The 21,129-nt window shown below is 44.8% G+C and overlaps 1 protein-coding gene across 2 annotated transcripts in view; it reads left to right on the top strand.

Annotated features, from left to right (window-relative positions):
• Positions 1-8,300, top strand: part of ADA2 (adenosine deaminase 2) — a 34,930-nt gene extending 26,630 nt beyond the window's left edge. Inside the window, exon 12 of one of the 2 annotated variants that reach the window (XM_004773753.3) lies at positions 8,246-8,300. In XM_004773753.3, the coding sequence (XP_004773810.1) occupies positions 8,246-8,258 (13 nt within the window). In that variant the 3' untranslated portion in view covers positions 8,259-8,300. Of the gene's footprint in view, positions 1-2,014; positions 3,278-8,245 lie in introns of those variants that run through there. The other variant, XM_004773754.3, reaches the window with a different exon arrangement.
• The last annotated feature ends 12,829 nt before the right edge of the window (positions 8,301-21,129 follow it).

Raw genomic sequence — 21,129 nt, 5'->3', positions numbered from 1 at the left:
TCATCTTGGTAAATGGGACCTCCTTCCATTCCACCCAGCTTCTCTACGTAGAATTTTTCAGTGAATTTCTTGATACTGTTCTCTCCACTTGGTCCCTACATCCAAATGTATCTTGAATCCTCCACGTATCTCTATCTCTATTGCTATTGGCTGAGTTCAAGCCACTATCACTTCTTGTCTGAGTTATAATAGCCTCTTAATTGATCTCTTCTTTCTTTTCTTTCTTTTTTTTTTTTTTTTTTTTGCCTTCTTCCTTTCAATTTTTGCAAAGCAATGACTTTTTTTTTTTAAGATTTTATTTATTTGACAGAGATCACAGGTAGGGAGAGAGGCAGGCAGAGAGAGAGGAGGAAGCAGGCTCCTTGCTGAGCAGAAAGCCTGACTCAGGCTCGATTCCAGGACTCTGGGATCATGACCTGATCCAAAGGCAGAGGCTTTAACCCACTGAGCCACCCAAGAGCCCCCAGAGCAATGACTTTTTAAAAATTAAATTAAATCACCTTACTCCATTGCTTACAAGTCAGTGCACTTATGAAAATTCAAATGTTTCAGCAGGGCACATAGCTTCCTTTTTAACCTGAATCCCTTCCAGCATCATCCTACTCCGGTCCCTCTGATTGTACCAGATTCTGGCCACACTGGTCCTTTGTTTCTCAAATATCTTGAACTCTATGCTGCATCAGAGTCTTCTCCCATTCTCTCTGCCTGGGATATTCTTTCTTTCCACTTTGTCTAACTAACTCCTGCTCATCCTTCAGGGCTCACCTTTAATGTCACTGTCTCAGAGAAGTTTTCTAGACCCCTAACATATTAATATCTCTCATGGCACCTTGCTTTTCCCCTTCATGACTCTTACTGTAATTTGTAATTATATATTTATTTCTGTGTTTATAGTCTCCCTCCCTTAGACTGTAAACTCTGTGTAGGCAGGTACTAATGATTGTTTCATGCACACTGTGAACCCAGAGCCTAGCTCCATGCCCCAAACCTGGTCAGTACTCAATAAAAGATAAGTTGAATGAAATGGGTATAACTTGTAGGTATTGAGCTGGTTGCTTAAGCAGGAGGGAACAAAGCCAAGGCTCCCCTAAGAAAAGACCTCATGTGATCAAATTCTGGCACCTGGCCTGGTCTTCAGGAGAAGGAAAGCAAGACGCCAGCCTTGTCTTTACTTGACTAAAGGAGGTGAAGGAGGATGAAAGAATTCCTTAGATGTTGCAGGGGGATTCAAATGTCTTCTCATCCATCACCCATCACCTGCACCTGAGCTAAAAGGCAGCAGCCCACTGTCTCTTCATGAGTGGTTTATCACTGTTTGGTTCATGACACTGGAAAGAGTCTTGCTGATTAGGGATCCTCAACCACAGGCTCGTACCCAGATGGTACAAGATGATTTTTAAGATCCTGTCTAATTCTGACAGTCTTTGATTTATTGCCTTAGCCAATCCCATAATATAGGTCCCAACTCAGCTGACTTAAATTTAATAAATGGTGAAAGTGGAACGTAGCAGAATGGACTTCTGCAGCAAGTTGTCATGACTTAGAGTTCTCCCAGGAGTGTAAGGTCTCTGGCCTGGGCTTGGTGTGATCTCTGATTTGGCAAATTAAACCAGCTACTATTCTTGTCTTCATGCCTGGTTCAAGAGGCCAAGTCCTAACAGTGAACTAGAAACATCAACAGAACCAGATGCTAAGTTATGAAGATCTGAGAAACAGGTTGTAACCCCCTTGGAACTAAGTAATATTTCTGCCAGGAGTTGAGTCGTTAAATCTGATTTCACTTATTCCTCCTGTAGGACTTCCCAGAAGTTACCCTGACATATGTTTTTGGGGAGAACTCGTGTGTTAATTGAATTTTTGTAAATGAAATCATGCTGCACCTGGGGCCTTGCTACTTATTTAACGGAAATCTGAAGCAAAACCTTCTGTTAAACATATTTTGTAATTTGAATTATATAGTCTATATTTATTTATTTATTGGAATAAGGTTAAATGGTTTTTCCTTCTTTGTCAGGTGAATTGTCTGGTCTGGAAAAACGTAATGGCCAGGGACACCAAGAGTCCCTGACATGCCAGGCTTATTGTATAAGTCCCTATTATCTGGCCCCTGATGAATGCCCCAGTCTAGCTCCATCCTGGAACTTTTCATCAGCTGGCATAGCTCCCAGGGAAGGACAGGGAGACTTCTCAAACTGAGGGAATGTTGTTGGAGATGCAAATCATCCTGTTTCCCAGCAGGTGAGAATTTGGGATCCAGCCTTAGGGAAAACCATGGAACATTTTTCTTTTTATCTTGAAGTAATGAAGGTTTCAACCTTCAGAAAACTCACAACAATAGTACAAAGAACTCTAACATACTCCTTGTCTAGGTTCGCCAATTATTGACATTTACAACATTTGCTATACCCTTCTCTCTGCATATATATCTGTATCTCTTGTTTTAAAATTAACATATAATGTATTATTTGTTTCAGGGGTGCAGGTCTGTGATTCATCAGTCTTACACAATTCACAGCACTGTCCCCATAGCGCATACCCTCCCCAGTGTCCATCACACAGCCACCCCCTCCCTCCTACCCCCCAAGCAGCCCTCAGTTTGTTTCCTGAGATTAAGTCTCTTATGGTTTGTCTCTGTATCTCTTTCAATGTCTGCATAATAGATCCTATTTTTTCTAACCAATTGAGACCTAAGATAGCATTATGACCCATTACTTGTAAACACTGCCATGCACATTTACCAAAGATGGTGTCATTCTCCTATGTAATCACAGTATAACCACCCAAAGTAGGAAATTAACATTGATTAGATAATACCATCCGGCTCTGGCCCTTCTGGGCATATTTCTTTTCTGGCCCAGAAAGATCTTAAAGACTGAACCCAGGATCACATATTACACTTAGTTTTGCTCTCTCTTGTCTCTCTACTCTGGGACAGTTCATCAGTCTTCCTTGTCTTTTGTGACCTTGACATTTTTGAAGAGTACAAACAATTATTTGGTAGAGTGTGTCTCATTTCACGTCTATGTAATGTTTCCTTCTGAAGAGATTCCAATTTATACATTTTCAGGGGAAAGGCCTCAGAAGGGATGCTTTGTCCTTTGTGCATCACATGGGGCGGGGGTGGGAGGTGGGGCAGGGCACATGGATCATGGCCTGCTGGAGGCCGTCTGCACTAGCAAGCAACAAATAGTCACCTGCTGTGAAACCAACGGTGGTCTGAAATCGGTCTTTGTGGCATTTTGAATAACTTTTTTTTTTTTTAAGATTTTATTTATTTGACAGAGAATACAAGCAGTGGGAGTGGGAGAGGGAGAAGCAGGCTCCCCGTCAAGCAGGGAACTCCATGTGGGACTCCATCCCAGGGCCCTGGGATCATGACTTGAACCAAAGGCAGACAATGACTGAGCCACCCAGGCACCCCTATAACTGTTTTTTGTTTCTTTTTTTTAAATGTTAGCTCTATCACTAGGGTCCATGGATTCTGATTCTTTTCAATGGACTCTACTCGAACACTATCATTATTTCTTTTAAGATGCTCACACTGTTCCAGCTTAACTCTGTTAAGCTGGCTCCTGTGACTGATAAATTCTTAAAATTTTTGAGAACTTCCTTATTTTTTGACACAATTAAATATCCTACGTTCATTTGTACTTTCCTCATCTCATACTGGACATGAGCTCTTCTCCAAAGAACTCTGGTTCCTTGGTTAGAAAACCTTGACCTGGGCGCCTGGGTGGCTCAGTGGGTTAAGCCGCTGCCTTCGGCTCGGGTCATGATCTCAGGGTCCTGGGATCGAGTGCCACATCGGGCTCTCTGCTCAGCAGGGAGCCTGTTTCCTCCTCTCTCTCTCTGCCTGCCTCTCTGCCTACTTGTGATCTCTCTCTGTCAAATAAATAAATAAAATCTTTTAAAAAAAAAAAGAAAAAAAAAAAAGAAAACCTTGACCTGAGCATTAGATGTGCTGCTGTGTGTATAAACATACATAAATGTAATTTATATATGTGCATATGTGACTATAACTTATATTGTTAAAAAGAAAACCACACTCCCAAAATGATGTCACTTAGGATAAGTTACCAAACTGGGGCCTAATACCTAATCTAACCGCATTTTCAACACCCCCCCCAACCCTGGAAATGTAAGTCTTAACTGGTCAGTCAGGAATTTTCTAATCAGTACCAGTAAGATAATCTACCACACAGGCCCTCTCCATCTCCCAAAGATGAGGTCATCCACCTAATAAGAGCCTATGCCCTTCACCCTAAGGGGAGATGACCTTGCCTGGACTTATCTTTTCTTTTGCTAATAACTTCTTACCCCATCACCCCACTGTCGTTCCTTTTTTTTTTTTTTTTTGAAGATTTTATTTATTTATTTGACAGAGACACAGACAGAGAGGGAACACAAGCAGGGGAAGCAGGAGAGGGAGAAGTAGGCTTCGGGCTGAGCAGGGAGTCTGATGTGGGGCTCCATCCCAGGACCCCAGGATCATGACCTAAACCCAAGGCAGCTGCTTAACTACTGAACCATTCAGGTGCCGTTTACCTTGCCCCCACCCCTGCGTACCTTGCCCCCACCCCTGTCACCCCCTTTCCTATGAAAACCTTCCATTTTATAGGGCTCTTCTACTTGCTAGTTGGGATACTGCCTGATTCTGTGAGTCACTTAATAAAGCCAATTAGATCTTTGTATTTACTCAGTTGAATTTTTGTTTGTTAACTGTATATATTAGAACACATATATTTACACATATACATTAATATCTATTTCCAAATTTATCTATGTATATTAAAAAACCATGAGTTTGCAGGGTGCCTGGTTGACTCAGTTGGTAGAGCCTGTGACTCTTGATCTTGGGATCATGAATTCAAGCCCCATGTTGGACCTGGAGCTTACTTTAAAAAAGTGAACAAACATAAGTTTACACCCGTATCTCCCATTCCATTCAATACCATGGGTTTATTCCAGCCTCAGCTCTTCCCATATCTAACTCTGTTCCCCAGCTGTGAGAAACCTGACTCCTGCTACCCCCGATGCATCTTCCTAGTTCCTGATTCCCTGGGCATGTGGTCCCTCCTTACCTCCCACTAACACCGATTCCTCTGGCCCTGCAGGTCCCTCTGGTTCATGGGAAGGGAGGGGATGAACTCAGGGAAGGGAAGAGAAATGAGGGGAAGGGGAGAGGAGGGGAAGGGAGGGGAGGAAAGGGGAAAAGATTAGGAAGAAGGAGAGAAGCAGGCAGGCCTTGTAGAGTTTGAAGAGATCTCTAGAAGGGAACAGATTCACTGGTGGTACTGAAGCTCTCCTTTCAGGGCCTTGCACATGCATGGACCTCTTCTAAGAGAACCCATGGAGTAGTAATTTAAAATATTTTTTCTTAAAAAAATAAAAAATTAAAAAAAATACTTTAAGAGGGTCCTTCAAATATGTATAAGCCTCAGGGTTCCACAAAATCTGGATCTGGGTCTTGCTCTAGCTCAGCTCTTCATCTGGAAGATTCAGTTGGTTAAGTGTACCTTCGGCTCAGGTCATAATCGCCAGGGCGCTGGGATTGAGCCCCAAGGCAGGGTCCCTGCTCAGTGGGGAGCCTGCTTCTCCCTCTCCCTCTGTGATCTCTTTCACAAACAAACAAACAAACAATTTTTTTTAAAAGAAGATTTTATTTATTTGACAGACAGAGATCACAAGTAGGCAGAGAGGCAGGCAGAGAGGGAGGGAAGCAGGCTCCCCGCTGAGCAGAGAGCCTGATGCGGGGCTTGATCCCAGGACCCTGGGACCAAGACCTGAGCCAAAAGCAGAGGCTTTAACCCACTGAGCCACCCAGGCGCCCCCAAACAAGTTTTTTTAAAAAAAGGAAAACAAGGGGAATGTATGTTGGCTGATAAGACTAGCAAACTGGAGATAAGTGTTACAGGGTCTCCGCTTGGAAGGGATCCTGAAAGCTATGTAAACCATAGCCGCTTCTGGAAGAGCCACCCAAAGAATCAGGAAGATGTGCCTGCTTGATTTTTAAAGCTCACCAGAACAGAATTCTGTAAACTGCCCCAGCCACCCAGTCCAGAATCACAGAGTGTCCCTTTCCACAAGTTTGAGATTTTGTGTGACTGCTGGGATCCTTGCCTCTCCCAAGACTCCGTCATTGGGGAACTGGATATATAGAACTGTATCCACAGACCAACAGTAATTTAGCATGCTGGCTTATAAATATTGTTTCCCATACGTAGTATGTTCTTTATATAGTAGTTACCCTAAAAATGACTTAACCTTCTTGGTCCTTTCTTCTCTGTGCAGAAAGGGGGTAAATGGAAGGGGGTGGCTGGCAGAGCTGTTGGGGTATCTGGGAGCCCAGTGGGGACAGGGAGCAGTTTCCAGCTGGCTTTCCGGGGATGGGGGCCACATCCTGAGTACTCAATGCTTACATGTAATGGTGTGCAGGGTGAGGACCAGAGCTGCTGAGTTTCAGTGTATCTCAGCTTTCAGCCGAAAACCTCTTCCTCCTCCACCTTCAGGGTGGCCTGGATCCAGTCCAAAGGGACCTTCCCTGGGGACTGGCCAGAGATCATACGTAAGGCAGATGAGGTCTGTCCTGGTCCAGCCAGATCTTCCCAGGACTAAGGCCCTTCTGGGGCAGGGAAGGGTAGAAGACTGGAATTTTTAGAGTCATCGCATACTGGAGCTGGGAGAGGCCTAAAGATCATCTTATCTAACTCTGTGTTAACAGAGGACTCACTTAAGGCCCAGAGAGGGTAAACAACTCTCTCAAGGTCACACAGTAGGTAACAGCAGGTTTCTAGATTCTTAGGTCGGGGTTCATACTACAACACAGGGCTGTTCTCTCTTCTTGTCTGAGGCACCTCTCAGTAACAGGTTTCCAGAAACTCCTGGCAGGCCTAGGTCAGTTCTCGACTCAGAGGGTGGAATTGGGCAACTGCAGCCTCCAACTCACCCTCAGACAAACTCTCTACCATTCCCTTTGCTTGATGAGGACAGAACCATTAGCCCTACTGGGAGCAGTGATCTTCCTCCTGGGACAGGGTGACCCCTCTTGTGACCCCTGGCTCTCCTTTGGCCGAGTTCCAGTCCCGGAAACCTGCTCAGTTTCCTGTCCCCTACCAGGAGAAATGGATCCTTGGCGTCTAGGGCCTTCTCTTTGTCGGGTTTGTCCAGGGTTTGTCCAGGGTCCCTGGGAAGGCAGAACTCAGGTCCTGGGAATCTCCGCCAGCCCCCACCCTCACCGCTCCCCAGCTTGCAGACAGCTGTGGTCCTCGGAGGCCCCCATGACTGCCATTTAGTGGGAAATGGCCCGAGACCGAAGCATGTGGAAAGCAAATGGCGATTAGTGTGAGACTGAGGATGGGAAGAAGGACCTTTCCTGGCGGGAACCTCGTTCTCTTCACCTGTGGCAAGGGGCAGGCTAACTGCGGCGTGCTGCTGACCCCTGGTGGCCACCCGCGGGACCAAAGAAATTTCTCCCGCAGCTCCATTCTCCTTTTCGTTCCCTTATCCTCTGCTGTCGCCTCCTGTCACTGCTGGGAGTAACACTTAAGACAATATGTAACATTTAATAATAATACTTTCTGATTGTAAAACATGCTTGTAGTAGCGAAATTTGTAAACTCCAAAAAGTAGAGATGAAACAAAAATTAACCATTTGGGGGCACCTGACTGGCTCAGTCAGAGGAGTGTGGATTCTTGATTTCTGGGTTCTGGGTTTGATCCCCAAGTGGGGTGTAGAGATTACTTAAATAAATGAAACTATTTTTTAAAAGATTTTATTTATTTATTTGACAGACAGAGAGAGAGAGAGAGCACACCAGCAGGCAGAGCAGCAGGCAGAGGGAGAGAGAGAAGCAGATTCCCTGTGGAACAAGGAGCCTGATGCGGGGCTGGATCTCAGGATCCTGAGATCATAACCTGAGCCAAAGGCAGCCACTTAACCCACTGAGCCACACAGGTAGCTCTACAGTTACTATTTTGCTCCATTCCCTACCCACAGTATAATAGTCCTCAAGGTCTCATCCCAGTTCCCTTCTTCTGCCTTACCTCTTGCCACTACTTTCCTCATATGCTTTGCTTTTAGCTGCCTCATTTTCCCCTCCCAGGTAGAAACGTCTGCTCTTGACTTTGGGCCATCCTGTATGTACAAATTTAGAGCACATAGTATAGGATGAGGGGGTAGTGCCATAATAATTTTAAAATTGTATTATATTTATTTATTAAAATATTTTATTTCTTTATTTGACAGAGAGAGTGAGTGAGCACAAGCAAGGGGAGCAGCAGAGTGAGAGGGAGAAGCAGGCTCTCCACTGATCAGGGAGCCCCAAGCAGGGCTCTATCCCAGGACCATGAGCCGAGCCAAAGGCAGACGCCCAACCAACTGAGCATCCCAGGCGCCCCTAAATTTTATTGTATTTAAAATAAAAATTTTGAATAGTATACAATCATATTTTTAAAAAGAAAAAAATATGTGATAAGAACAGATTGGAAAACCTTACGTCCATCCCAACTTCACCCCTTCCTCTTTCGCCCCCCACCTATTTTTCCCACAATAATTAGTAGTTTCTCGTGTTTCTTTGTGCAAAATAAACGACTGCAAATATGAATGTTCTGTTTTCCCTTTTCTGATACAAAAGGCAGCATATTATGCATACTGTTCTGGATAAAGATTTTATTTATTTATTTGACAGAGAGAGATCACAAGTAGGCAGAGAGGCAGGCAGAGAGAGAGAGAGAGAGAGAGGAGGAAGCAGGCTCCTGCTGAGCAGAGAGCCCGATGCGGGACTCGATCCCAGGACCCGGAGATCATGACCTGAGCTGAAGGCAGCGGCTTAACCCACTGAGCCACCCAGGCGCCCCTGGATTTTGGTTTTTTTATTTAACAGTATGCCCTGGGAATCTTTTCATTTTGGGTTACAGAGAGTACTTCCTTTTTCTAACTCAGTGTTTCATTGTGGTAACATGCCATAGTTAACAAAGCCCCAACAAGTTGGCATCTGGATAGCCTTCAAATATCCTTTATTATAAACACTGTTGCACTAGATTAAGTACCTGCTTTATTTGATGAATGAAGAAGAGGCCAAGTACCAAGAGCCTTGCAGACACTTCCCTGGGTTTATAGACTTGTGTCTTTCCGGATTCCTCCATGATGGCAGCTCAGGTGAGGCCCAGAGAAGGTGCTGTCATCACCTGTGCACTGGCTGATGGGAAGCAGGGTCTTCCTTTATAGGTCACAGGCTTGGTCCACGTAGATTAGAAATAGAAATGGAAAAAAGAACAATGTGCCAATGATATTTTTAAGGAACAATAAGGAATCACTTTCTTTACCTTTTCCTTTTCTCTTCTTTCTTTTCTTTCTTTCTTCCTTCCTTCCTTTCTTCTTTCTTTTTCTTTAAGATTTATTTATTTGAGAGAGAGAGAAAGAGAGAGAATGCCATTGGAGAGGGGCAAAGGAAAAGGGGAGAGAATTTGAAGCAGCCTCCTCACTGAGCCTAGATCCTAACATGGGGCTCAAGCTCAGGACCCTGAGATCATGACCTGAGTCAAAACCAAGAGTCCCACGCTCAACTGACTGTGCTCCAATTTTCTTTTCTATCAGACACAGTTTTCTGTAGTACATAAGGGACTTTTGCAACACTGACTGTTCTGTAAAAGGGGTGGAGGGCTCAAGGAGTCGATGCCTTCTAGACTGTGAGCTCTGGTAATGGCCTTTTCCTGAAACTCTTTCTTTGCTTCCTTCAATCATCTCCTGATGCTTGGAGCTCATCTAAGTTTCCAGACCTCATTCAGAAAAGTCCTGCCCTCCTTTACTCTTGAATAACTCACCTTGGGCTGAGAACAGAGTGCTGGTGCTCTAGCTCTAGTTCTGCCTCTATTCCCATTGTGTGTGTGTGTGTGTGTGTGTGTGTTCGCAAGCATTGTCACTAGAGGGTCTGGGCTGGGTGTTTTCTTAGGAACCTTTCTGGCTCTGATATTCTCTTCTTCATTGCTCTTCAGGAAAAGTTAACACTATAGGGAGAAACCACAGTCTATAGGAAGGCAATGGGCACAACGAATAAAGGGAGATATTATCCTTTGAAAGGATGGAAATATCATCATTTGAAAAATCACACCCTGGGGTGCCTGCGTGGCTCAGTGGGTTAAAGCCTCTGCCTTCTGCTCAGGTCATGATACCAGGGTCCTGGGATCGAGCCCTGCATTGGGCTTTTTGCTCAGCAGGGAGCCCGCTTCACCCTGCCCCCGCCCCAGGCTCTCTGCCTACTTGTGATCTCTCTGTCTGTCAAGTAAATAAATAAAATCTTTTTTTAAAGATAAATAAATAAAATCTTTTTTTAAAAAAGATTTTATTTATTTATTTGACAGAAAGAGAGAGAGAGAGACAGTGAGAGAAGGAACATAAGCAGGGGGAGTGGGAGACGGAGAACAGGGAGCCTGATGCGGGGCTCAATCCCAGGACCCTGGGATCATGACCTGAGCCAAAGGCAGATGTTTAATGACTGAGCCACCCAGGCACCCCAATAAATAAAATCATTTAAAAAACCCCAGACCCTGAGTTAATCTTGGAAAGAAACATGGTGAGGGCAAGTTGGGCAACCATAGGACCTGGTGGTCTTGGATGAAGGCCTACTCCTTCTCTTCTGCTCTGTTTCAGGAGTAATATGGCAGAGACTGATGTTATCCCGTGGTCTATGTTACCCCTTTATACTTAGAAATAAAGATTTCTTTTTAAAATAAATAATAAATAAACTATTGGGACTGCATAAAAATAAAAAGCTTCTGCTGAGCAAAGAAAATTAGAATCAACAAACCTACTGAGTGGGAGAAGGTGTTTGTAAATGACATATCTGATAAAGGCTTAGTATCCAAAATATTAAAGAACTTAATACAACTCAACACCAAAAACCCAAATAATCCCATTAAAAATGGACAGGAGATGTGAACCAATCTCCAGAAGAAGACATCCAGATGGCCGACGACACATGAAAAGATGATCAACATTTCTCATCGTTAGGAAATGCAGATCTATACTACAATATCACCTCACACCTGTCAGAATGAGTACAATTAACAATACAAGAAACAAGTGTTGGTAAGGATGTGGAGAAAAAGGAACCCTTGTGCGCTGTTGGTGGGAATGCAACTGGTGCAGCCACTGTGGAAAACAGTACAGAAAGGGACAACCAGGTGGCTCAGTTGGGTTAAGCATCTGCCTTTGGCTCAGGTCATGATGCTGACCTGATTAAAAAATATTTATTTTATTTTTTTTTAAAGATTTATTTACTTATTTATTTATTTTTGAGAGCTTGAGAGATAGTGAGAAAGAGCACTAACAGGGTAGGAGGGAGAAGCAGGCTCCTGGCTGAGCCTGGAACTGGAGGTAGAGCTTGATCCCAGGGCTCTGGGATCATGACCTGAGCTGAAGGCAGATGCTTAACTGACTGAGCCATCCAGACGCTCCAGCAATAGTTCATTTTTGTTTTTGTTTCCCTTGCCCCAGAAGACCTATCTAGAAAAATACTGCTACTGCTGATGTCAGAGAAATTACTGCCTACACTTTCTTCTAGGATTTTTATGGTTTCAGATCTCACATTTAGATCTTTAATCCATTTTGAGTTGATTTTTGTATATAGTGTAAGAAAATGGTCCAGTTTTGGGGCAACTGGGTGGCTCAGTAGGTTGTCTGCCTTTGACTCAGGTCATGATCCCAGTGTCCTGGGATTGAGCCCCACCAAGGGCTCTCCACTCATTGGGGAGCCTACTTTTCCCTCTCCCTCTGCCTGCTGCTCTGCCTAGTTGTGGTCTCTGTCAAATAAATAAAATTTAAAAAAAGAAAGAAAACGGTCCATTTTCATTCTTTTGCTTGTTGCTGTCCAGTTTCCCCAGCACCATTTGTTGAAGAGATTTTCTTTTTCCCATTGGATATTCTTTCCTGCTTTATCAAAGATTAATTGGCCATGTAATTGTGAGTTTATGTCTGGACTGTCTATTCTGTTTTATTGTGTCCACTTTTGTGCCAATACCATACTGTTTTGGTTACTGCCCTTTGTAGTATATCTTGAAATCTGAGACTGTGATACTTCCTGGTTTATTTTCTTTCCAGATCGCTTTGGCTATTCAGGATCAGAGTCTAGGGATTAAACTCTGCTTTGGGCTCCCTGCTCAGCAGGGGTCTGCTTCTCCCTCTGTCCTTCATCCTGCTCATGCTCTCTTTCAAATAAATAAATAAAATATATTTAAATTTTTTTTTATTTATTTGACAGAGAGAGCATAAGCAGAGGGAGAAGCAGCCAGAGGGAGAGAAAAAAGCAGACTTCCCACTGAGCAAGGAGCCTGATACAGGGCTTGATTCCGGGACTCTGGGATGTGACCTGAGCCAAAAGGAGACACTCAACCAACTGAGCCACCCAGGCACCCCTTGGTGGAGTCTTTAGTGTTTCCTGTATATAGTATCATATCATCTACATATAGCGAAAGTTTTACTTTTCTTCTTACCAATTTGGATACCTTTTATTTCTTTTTGTTATCTATTTGCTGTGGCTAGGACTTCCAGTACTACATTGAATGAAAGTGGTAAGTGGACATTCTTGTCTTGTTCCTGATCTTAGGGGAAAATCTCTCTTTTTTTCACATTGTGAATGATGTTCACTGTGGGTTTTTCATATATGGTTCTTTTTATGTTGCAGTATGGTCCCTCTAAACCTACTTTGTTGAAAGTTTTTAGCATGAATAGATGTGCTACTTTGTCAAATTTTTTTTCTGCATCTCTTGAAATGTCACTTTTTTTTTATCCTTTCTCTTATTGACATAATGTATCACACAAATGCACTTGCAAACATCAAACCACCCTCCCATCCCAAGAATAAATCCCACTCAACTGTGGCGAATGAGTTTTTTTAAAGTATTGTTGGATTCAATTTGCTAGTATTTTGTTGAGGAGTTTCACATCTATAGTCATCAGGGATATTGGCATGTAGTCCTGTCCTGTCCTGTCCTGTCCTTTTCTTCCCCTCCCCTTCCCCTCCTCCTTCCTTCCTTTCTTTCTTTCTTTCTTTCTTTTCTTTCTTTCTTTCTTTCTTTCTTTCTTTCTTTCTTTCTTTCTTTCTTTCTCTTGTGTCTCTATCTGATTTTGGTGTCAGGATAATACTGGCCTCTAGAGTAAATTTGGAAATTATCCTTCCTCTTCTATTTTTTGGAATATTTTGAGAAATCTGGCAAATACATTTATGGCCATTACTTTAAGTCATCTGTCAGGCATATTACTTACCTTTGTTTCATTTACTCTCTTGTGATTTTGTCCTGTTCTTTCCTTTGGGATATATTCCTCTGTTTCCTCATTTTATCTAACTCTCTGTGTCTGTTTCTGTGTGTTAGGAAAGTCATCTATGTCTTCTGCTCTTGGAAGTAGTGGCCTTGTGAAGAAGTCTTATGTTCATAAACTGGCGCTTCAGGGGTGTTTCCTGTGTTTGTTGTGTGTACCCTGCTGTGTGGCTCAGAAACATTTGCCTTTAGTCCAGTCATCTGCTATGGCTCTGTTCACCTGTTGTAGGCAGGGTTTGGTCCCTGTGTTGTTAGTGGGCCAGTCCAGGGCCATCTTGGACTTGAGTTGGGTCAGACCAGACATTTGCCACAGCTGCTGGTGTTCTTTTGGTGTTGTCCTCTGAGAAGCTTTCCTTGGTGGGCATGTCCTGCAGTCAGACTAGATGTCTGCCCAGCCCACTGCTGGGCTAGAAACTGGTGTGTGTGTGTGTGGTTTTCTTCCTCCTCCCTCAGGTAGTGGTCATATTGGGGTGGTGCTGGCCCTGTTGGGGCTGCTTGTACACTGCTGCGCTTGTGGTGCTGCTTTGGACAGACTCCTGTCAAGGGTGTGTTGGAGGGGACAGCTCTTCAGGAGAATGCAGGGACCGGGCATGTGGTGTCAGTGAGGTCCTAGCCAGTCAGCTGCTGGAGGGGACCTGTAGCCGCTGAGGAAAACTCCTGCTTAGGCTAGGTTGTTGGTGGTGGGTCTGTAGAAGAGGATAGGGGCACGTTAGCAAGTTAGATAGAGAATGTTGGCCCCACACAGGTTCCCACAGGTGTCCCTGTGTCTAGGCTGAGGCAGGGGAAGGAAATGGTGTCTGCCAGCTCTTTTATCCTGCGAGAGGTCTCCCAGTGATTCCTGCTCCTCCAGCACACACTCAGGTCAGTAAATATATCTTCCCATAAACTCCAGGCATTTTTCAAACTGCTGCTTCTATGCTACCTCTCAGTGGGGCTGTTTGTTGTACTGTCTCTTAAGGGCAAGGGGTCTACCCTCCTGGCTCTTCTAGAGCCAAACCCACGGAGTTTTAGTGTTCAGGTGTTAAGCCCCCCTGAGTGTTTGGGCGCCTCTTGTTTTCAAGGCTAAGGGTTATGAAGATTCATGTTCCCCTGCCGGCCCCCTATGCCTGGGATGCCCGGCTTAGGGATCTGCTTCTCTTTCTTCGGTGCCTGTTGCGTCCCTCCCTCCTGCAGATGGTCCCTGGGTCCATTTAGCTCCTGACCATGTCTCTACCCTTCTTATTCTCTTTGATGTGCTTCTTCTCTGCTGTGGGGAGTATATTCTGCCAGACTTCTTGTTGTTTTATGGGTTATTTATGCTGATACTGATGTTATCTAGTTGTGTCCACTGAATGAAGTGAGCCCAGGAGTATTCTTTAACATGTTTCTCTGGCCGGCATATTTCCTGCAAATTGGTAGTTGGAATTAGAGTCTTTTAAAAGTAATCTCTACACGTAATGTGGGGCTTGAACCCCTGACCCCAAGATCAAGAGTCACATGCACTACTGACTGAGCCAGACAGGCACTCAAGAGTCAGAGACCCAACTCAGAGTCTTGATAAGATGTAGGTGTAATTCTTCCCATAGGACTATTTCATTCCTACCTGTTACCAGTGAGGAGCAACCAGTCCTGACAGCCCATGGCCTGTCCATGGAGATGCAGAGGCAGTAACTAGTTGGAGATCCCTGGGTCAGAGCTTGGGGAGGGGCAGCTCCTCCATTTGCTCAGCTTCCTCAAGAGGCTGGGCTCTGGATGGTGGTCAGACTCCTCCCCACCCTATCCCCCCTGAATCCCCTTGCCTCCTTGTCAGGGCTGGGGGCTCCATAGGAGTGGGGGCTAGTCAGCTGGGATGAAGCTGGCAGAGTGGGGCCCCACTGGTTCCCTTCAGAAGCTCCCTGGGAGTCAGTGGCAGAAGGGTGTGAGGGCTGGGCTGCTATTGGCCAGCGTTCCCCTTAGGGCTTGGCAAGAGAGGGAACAGACAAGGAGCCATATTGGCAGGATCCTGTCGCCTCCCTGACCCAGAAGTTCAGTGCAGCCTGGGGACCCAGTCCAGGAAGGAGCTGAAAATCTCTAAGAGGGGCTGGTCTGAGTGCAGTAGTTTCACAATTAATTGATCACAGCCAGTTACAGATTTTTTTGTTCCTTCTCCACTCCCCCATGCTTCATTTGACTAGCAAATAGAAAAAAGAAAAAAAAAAAGAAAAGAAAAAAAGTCTAGTAAGGGCAGGCTGCAGGGAGTCGGCAGAAGGGCCACAGGCTTTGAGCAGGGAGGGATGGACCCCTGGGGCTGCTAGGAACCCAGCCCGGGGATTCATTCGGACATCACATGCTTCCAAGATATTTAGGACTCTCCATTCGGTTGTTTTCTTCCTCTTTCTTCACTTGTCTCTGGGTAGGGTTTTCAGCATTTCCTTGATCAGTCTTCTCTTGCCTCTTTCCTCTTTTCTCTTCTTTCCCTCTCCAGCTTCCCCTTTCTTTCATTCAACCCTTCTCCTTCCCCATGCTCAGAAATCCACCTGTGTTTCGCATGGACATGTTGGACAGAGCACGGGTGAGGCCCGGAGAACCAGGCTGGGTGTGCCAGGCTGAGCTGCCAGCTTGTTTCCTGCATCTTTGAGGAGCCCTCCTCACTGCCTGGTCTTGGAGCATGACCCAGCTTTGTCTTCAGCTAAACCCTCACACAAAGACTCTCGGCCTGCCATTCCCTGGAGCAGGTGTTGAGGGAGTGGGGGAGAGGCGGAGCCTGGAAGGGAACAAGAGCTCATGGCAAAGCATGACATACTGGCAGTTCTGGGGAGAAGGAGCATCTGAGCAGGAACATGGGGCTGTGAGGAGAACTCATCAGTGTGGCCACATGGCTCCCTGTGTTCTTCATTTTCTTCTATGGCTGGGACAAGATGTCAGAAAGTCATCCTTCCACCCCGCAGCCAGGGGTAAGGAGGGCAAAAATCTGAAGGGGTGGGCTCAATGCCATGGTACCTTAGCCTGGGACGTTTGAAGTTTTTCTGTAAATATTCCCTGGTTACAAATTAGGGTCACATAATCCGAATGAGACTGAGTCACCAGCTGAAGCCCGGGACTCCCACCCCCAGCTGCAGCAGATAGGTTCTCAAAAGTGCCTTCTTCTAGAGGCTCAGCCGTACTGCAGGTCCTGTCGCCCTTAGCCCCAGATTGACATGGCCACACCCACTGTCTGATTTTTGGAGCAGGGGCTACTGGTGGGTGAGAGAACTGAAGGAGTGAGCCTGAGCAGGAGCCCTGTGGGGTGCTGAAGCTTCAAGCCCTCGGGTCCCTCTTGGGGCCTTTGCTTTACTCCTGTCATTGTTATCTAGTGTCTTTGGCACTGACCTTCTTTCCCTCTCAAAAAACTTGTTTTCCACTTAGGAGAGAGCATCAGTTATTTATAGCATGCAGTGAATTGTTTCAACTTCCTGTGTCCCTGTTGTCCAGGTCTCAAGTCAGAGCTCTAACTGAGGTGCAAAAGATGTATGTCATTCTTCGCCTCAGAGATCTGGAGCAGCCAGGTGCTGGCCAGAGGCCACTGCAGCTTCCCTACCACACTGGTGGCCTGTTACTCTGCTAATCGCCAGGGTTTGGGAAGGCAAGTAGGGGTTGCTAGTCTGGCACCAGTGATGATGAAGGCTCTAAGGATAAGTCCATAAATGCTCCTTGCTTTCCTGCTTAAATCTCTGTTGAAAAATAGACATGGGACAGATGGAATAAATATCAGATTTAAAAGCTTGTCGTAACAGGAAATAATAGGTGTTGGCGAGGATGCGGAGAAAGGGGAACCCTCTTGCGCAGTTGGGTGGGAATACAAGCTGGCGCAGCCACTGTGGAGAACAGTATGGCATTTCCTCAAAAAGTTAAAAATAGAGCTACCCTATGACTCAGCAATTGTACTACTGGGTATTTATCTAAAGGATACAAAAATACAGATTCGAAGGGGTACGTGCATCCCAATGTTTGTAGCAGCATTATCTGTAATAGCCACACTATGAAGAGAGCCCAAATGTCCATCAAGTGATGAATGGATAAAGAAGATGTGGGTATATGTGTGTGTGTGTGTATATACTATAAATATATACAACAGTATATTAATATACAATATATAATATGTATAATATACAATATTAATATATAATATAATAATATATAAAATGGAATATTACTCAACCATCAAAAACAGTGAAATCTTGCCATTTGCAGTGATGTGGATGGAACTAGGGAGTATTAAGTTAAGTAAAATAAGTCAGTCAGAGAAAGACAAATACCATATGATTTCACTCATATGTGGAATTTAGGAAACAAAATAGATGAACCTGTGAGAAGGGGAAAAAAAAGGAGAAGGGGAGGCAAACCATAAGAGACTTTTTTTTTAGGATTTTATTTATTTGTCAGAGAGAGCACAGGCAGGGGGAGCAGCAGCGGGAGAGGGAGAAGCAGGCTACCCACTGAGCAAGAAGCCTGATGCGGGACTAGATCCCAGGACCCTGAGATCATGACCTGAATTGAAGGCAGACACTCAACCCACTGAGACAACCAGGCGTCCCACCATAAGAGATTCTTTTTTTTTTTTTTTTAAGATTTTATTTATTTATTTGACAGAGATCACAAGTAGGCAGAGAGGCAGGCAGGCAGAGACAGAGGAGGGGAAGAAGGCTCCCTGTTGAGCAGAGAGCCCGATGCGTCGCTCGAACCCAGGACCCTGGGATCATGACCCGAGCTGAAAGCAGAGACTTTAACCCACTGAGCCACCCAGGTGCCCCAAGAGACTCTTAATGATAGAGAACGAAATGAGGATTGATAGAGGGCAGGGGGTGGCAGATAGGGTATATGGGTGATGGGCGTTAAGGAGGGCACTTGTGAGGAGCAGTGGGTGTTGTATTAAGTGATGAATCACTAAATTCTACTCCTGAAACCAATATTACACTGTATGTTAACTAACTAGAATTTAAATAAAAATCTGGGAGAAAAAAAGCTTGCTGGAGAACATGGCTTATTTGGGAGACAAATGGGCTTGCTACCCCTCTACCCTTGAATCACATGAATCCAGAGGTCATTGGCACAGGGATAAAAGGCAGCCCTACTCACTACAAGGGCAGCCTGGAACACTAGAGCCTGTTGATGGGCTGGCTCCCAAAGGGGAGACAGGACAGAGTCACATGTGCCCAACTTTCTTACAAGCCCACCCACCGGTAAATCATGTCCTATGTCCCGGGTGGAGAGAGACTAGTTATGTTGTTAATAGAAGTTGCATTTTCAGGGGCCCTTGGGTGGCTGTCAGTTAAGCATCTGACTCTTGGTTTTAGCTCAGGTCATGATCAAGCCTGGCTTTGGGCTTTGCATGGGGTGTGGAGCCTTCTTAAGATTCCTTTCCCAGTCTCCCTCTGCCCCTCCCTCCTGCTATCCCTCTCTAAGGTAAAAAAAAAAAAAGTTGTGGGGTGTCTGGGTGGCTCAGTCAGTTAAGCGTCTGTCTATGGCTCAGGTCATGATACAGGTTCAGGCATCGAGCCCCACATCTGGCTTCCACTCAGGGTGGAGTCTGCTTCTCCCCTCCTTCCCGCTCACTCGTGCTCTCTCAAATAAATAAATAAAATATTTTAAAAAAGAAAAAAAGTTCTATTTTCAGGAAAACATGTGGAGAACTCAACAGAGATGAACTCTAAACTTTTCTCAAAATTCTCCCTCAGCAAGACTGGGTGATGCTTGGGAAAGCTGTGTGTGTGTGTGTGTGTGTGTGCGCGCGCACATGCGCGCACGCATGTGTGTATCCATGAGTCCATGTCCCTTTACTGACCACCGCCCAGGTCTACCACCTCCCTGTCATCTGCTCCCCATCCCCTATCACTTTTGTCCAGCCACAGCTCTCCAGCCCTTCCTCTGGGGACCCGTGAACTCTCTGGGGTTTTTTCCTTTTGTCTGCCTCCTAATGTGAGGCATAAACAATGCCAATTTCCTTTGTTCTCTTTTTATGTGGAAAAGGAAACCCCTATTATTATTTTTTTCCAAAGATTTTATTTATTTATTTGACAGAGAGAGACACAGTAAGAGAGGGAACACAAGGAGGGGTAGTGGGAGAGAGAGAAGCAGGCTTTCTGTTGAGCATGGAGCCCAATGTGGGGCTTGATCCCAGAACCCTGGGATCATGACCTGAGCTGAAGGCAGACACTTACAACTGAGCCGCCCAGGCACCCCAGGAAACCTCTATTTTTAACCAGGCACAAGGCTGCATTTTCCAACCTTTTTTGCTACTAGGTGTGGCCACGTGATTAAGTTTTGGCCAGTGAGGCGTAAGCAGGTGTGGTGCACAGGCACACGTGGGAAACACAGCCAGTTCAGTATCAGACCACGGAAGCCAAGGCATGATCATAATAAAGCAAGTCAAATATGTTTTTTGGTTTCCAGTGCACTTGAATTTATGCTTATACTATGCTATAGTCTATTAAGTGTGCAATAACATTATGTCTTAAAAACCCATACTTTAATTAAAAAGTGTTTTATTGCTAAAAATGCTCACCATCATTTGAGCTTTGAGCAAGCCCTAATCACTGATCACAGATCAGCATAACAAATATAATAATAATGAAAAATTGTGACATATTTCAAGAATTACTAAATCGTGACCTAGAGATATAAAGCGAGCAAATGCTTATGGGAAAATTGCCCCGAGAGACTTGCTCAAGGCAGGGTTGCCCCAAAGCTTCTTTTGTAAAAAATACAGCATCCATGAAATTCAATAAAAAGAGGCCTGCCTGTGGAAGACGTCTGGGAATCGCATCTACAGGGAGATGGCATAGCTTTTTTTGTCTCTTTTCCTAATGCCTGGAATGTGAACATAATGTCTGAGCCTGAGTGGTTATCTTGGACCATGAAGAGGAAGTTGGGCAGTGAACACAGCCGAGGAATAAAATAGGAGCCCAGGCACCTATTGGTGGAGTCACAATACCAAGCCATAGTGTTCCTTCCCAACTTTGTGTGTGTGAAAGAAACAAATTTAGATTTTATTTAAGCCACTAGTCTTTGAAGGTTTCTTACAGCCAATCCTAGTCCTAACCAACACAAAGTCTGTGTGTGGGGATGAGCAGGCTGGTGCAAACACATGGACATATGAGCAGATGTGAGCAAGTCCAGAGGGACAGTGGGAGCATGGGTATTCATTCATTTGCCTACTTATATTAACTGAGCAGCTATCAAGTGCAGTAACCATGATAGGACCCATGAAGAAAATGAATATAAATCAGAGAGGGAACCTGCTCTCAAGGACTTTTCTAGTTATGGATGATTCATAATCTTTTCTGGCTTGAAAAGCCCGAGAGTGGGACACCTGCGTGGTTCAGTCAGCTAAATGTCTGTCTTCAGCTTGGTTCATGATCCTAGAGTCCTGGGATTGAGCCCCACATTGGGATTCCTGCACAGTGTGGAGACTGTTTCTCCCTCTCCCGATAACCCTGCTTGTGCTGTCTTTCTATCAAATAAATAAATAAAATCTTTAAAACAAAACAAAAAAAGAAGCCCTAGAGAATCTAAGGAAGACTTTTCAATATTTAAACACACATGCATAAAAAATACACACATGTACACACATACACACAAGAGTATTAATTACAATAACCAGATTGGAACCTCCCAGAATCACCTCTTCTGTCACCTTTCATGAAACACACCAGGCCACTTCTGATTCCTGCTAGGAATGGCTGCTATTTTTATGGAGTTCAGCCCATAGCTGGGGAAGACTGAAAGGCAGATCCAGATACGGAACACACTGACCCAGGCTGAGAACCTCTGGAGATGATGGGGCCATGATGATGATGTAATTTTGATCATCAAGTGTAT

The sequence above is a fragment of the Mustela putorius genome, unplaced genomic scaffold (assembly GCF_011764305.1).
Source record: "Mustela putorius furo isolate JIRA1106 unplaced genomic scaffold, ASM1176430v1.1 tig00003988_pilon_pilon_pilon, whole genome shotgun sequence".
NCBI lineage: Eukaryota > Metazoa > Chordata > Mammalia > Carnivora > Mustelidae > Mustela > Mustela putorius.
This window is presented reverse-complemented; position numbering and strand designations above follow the sequence as displayed.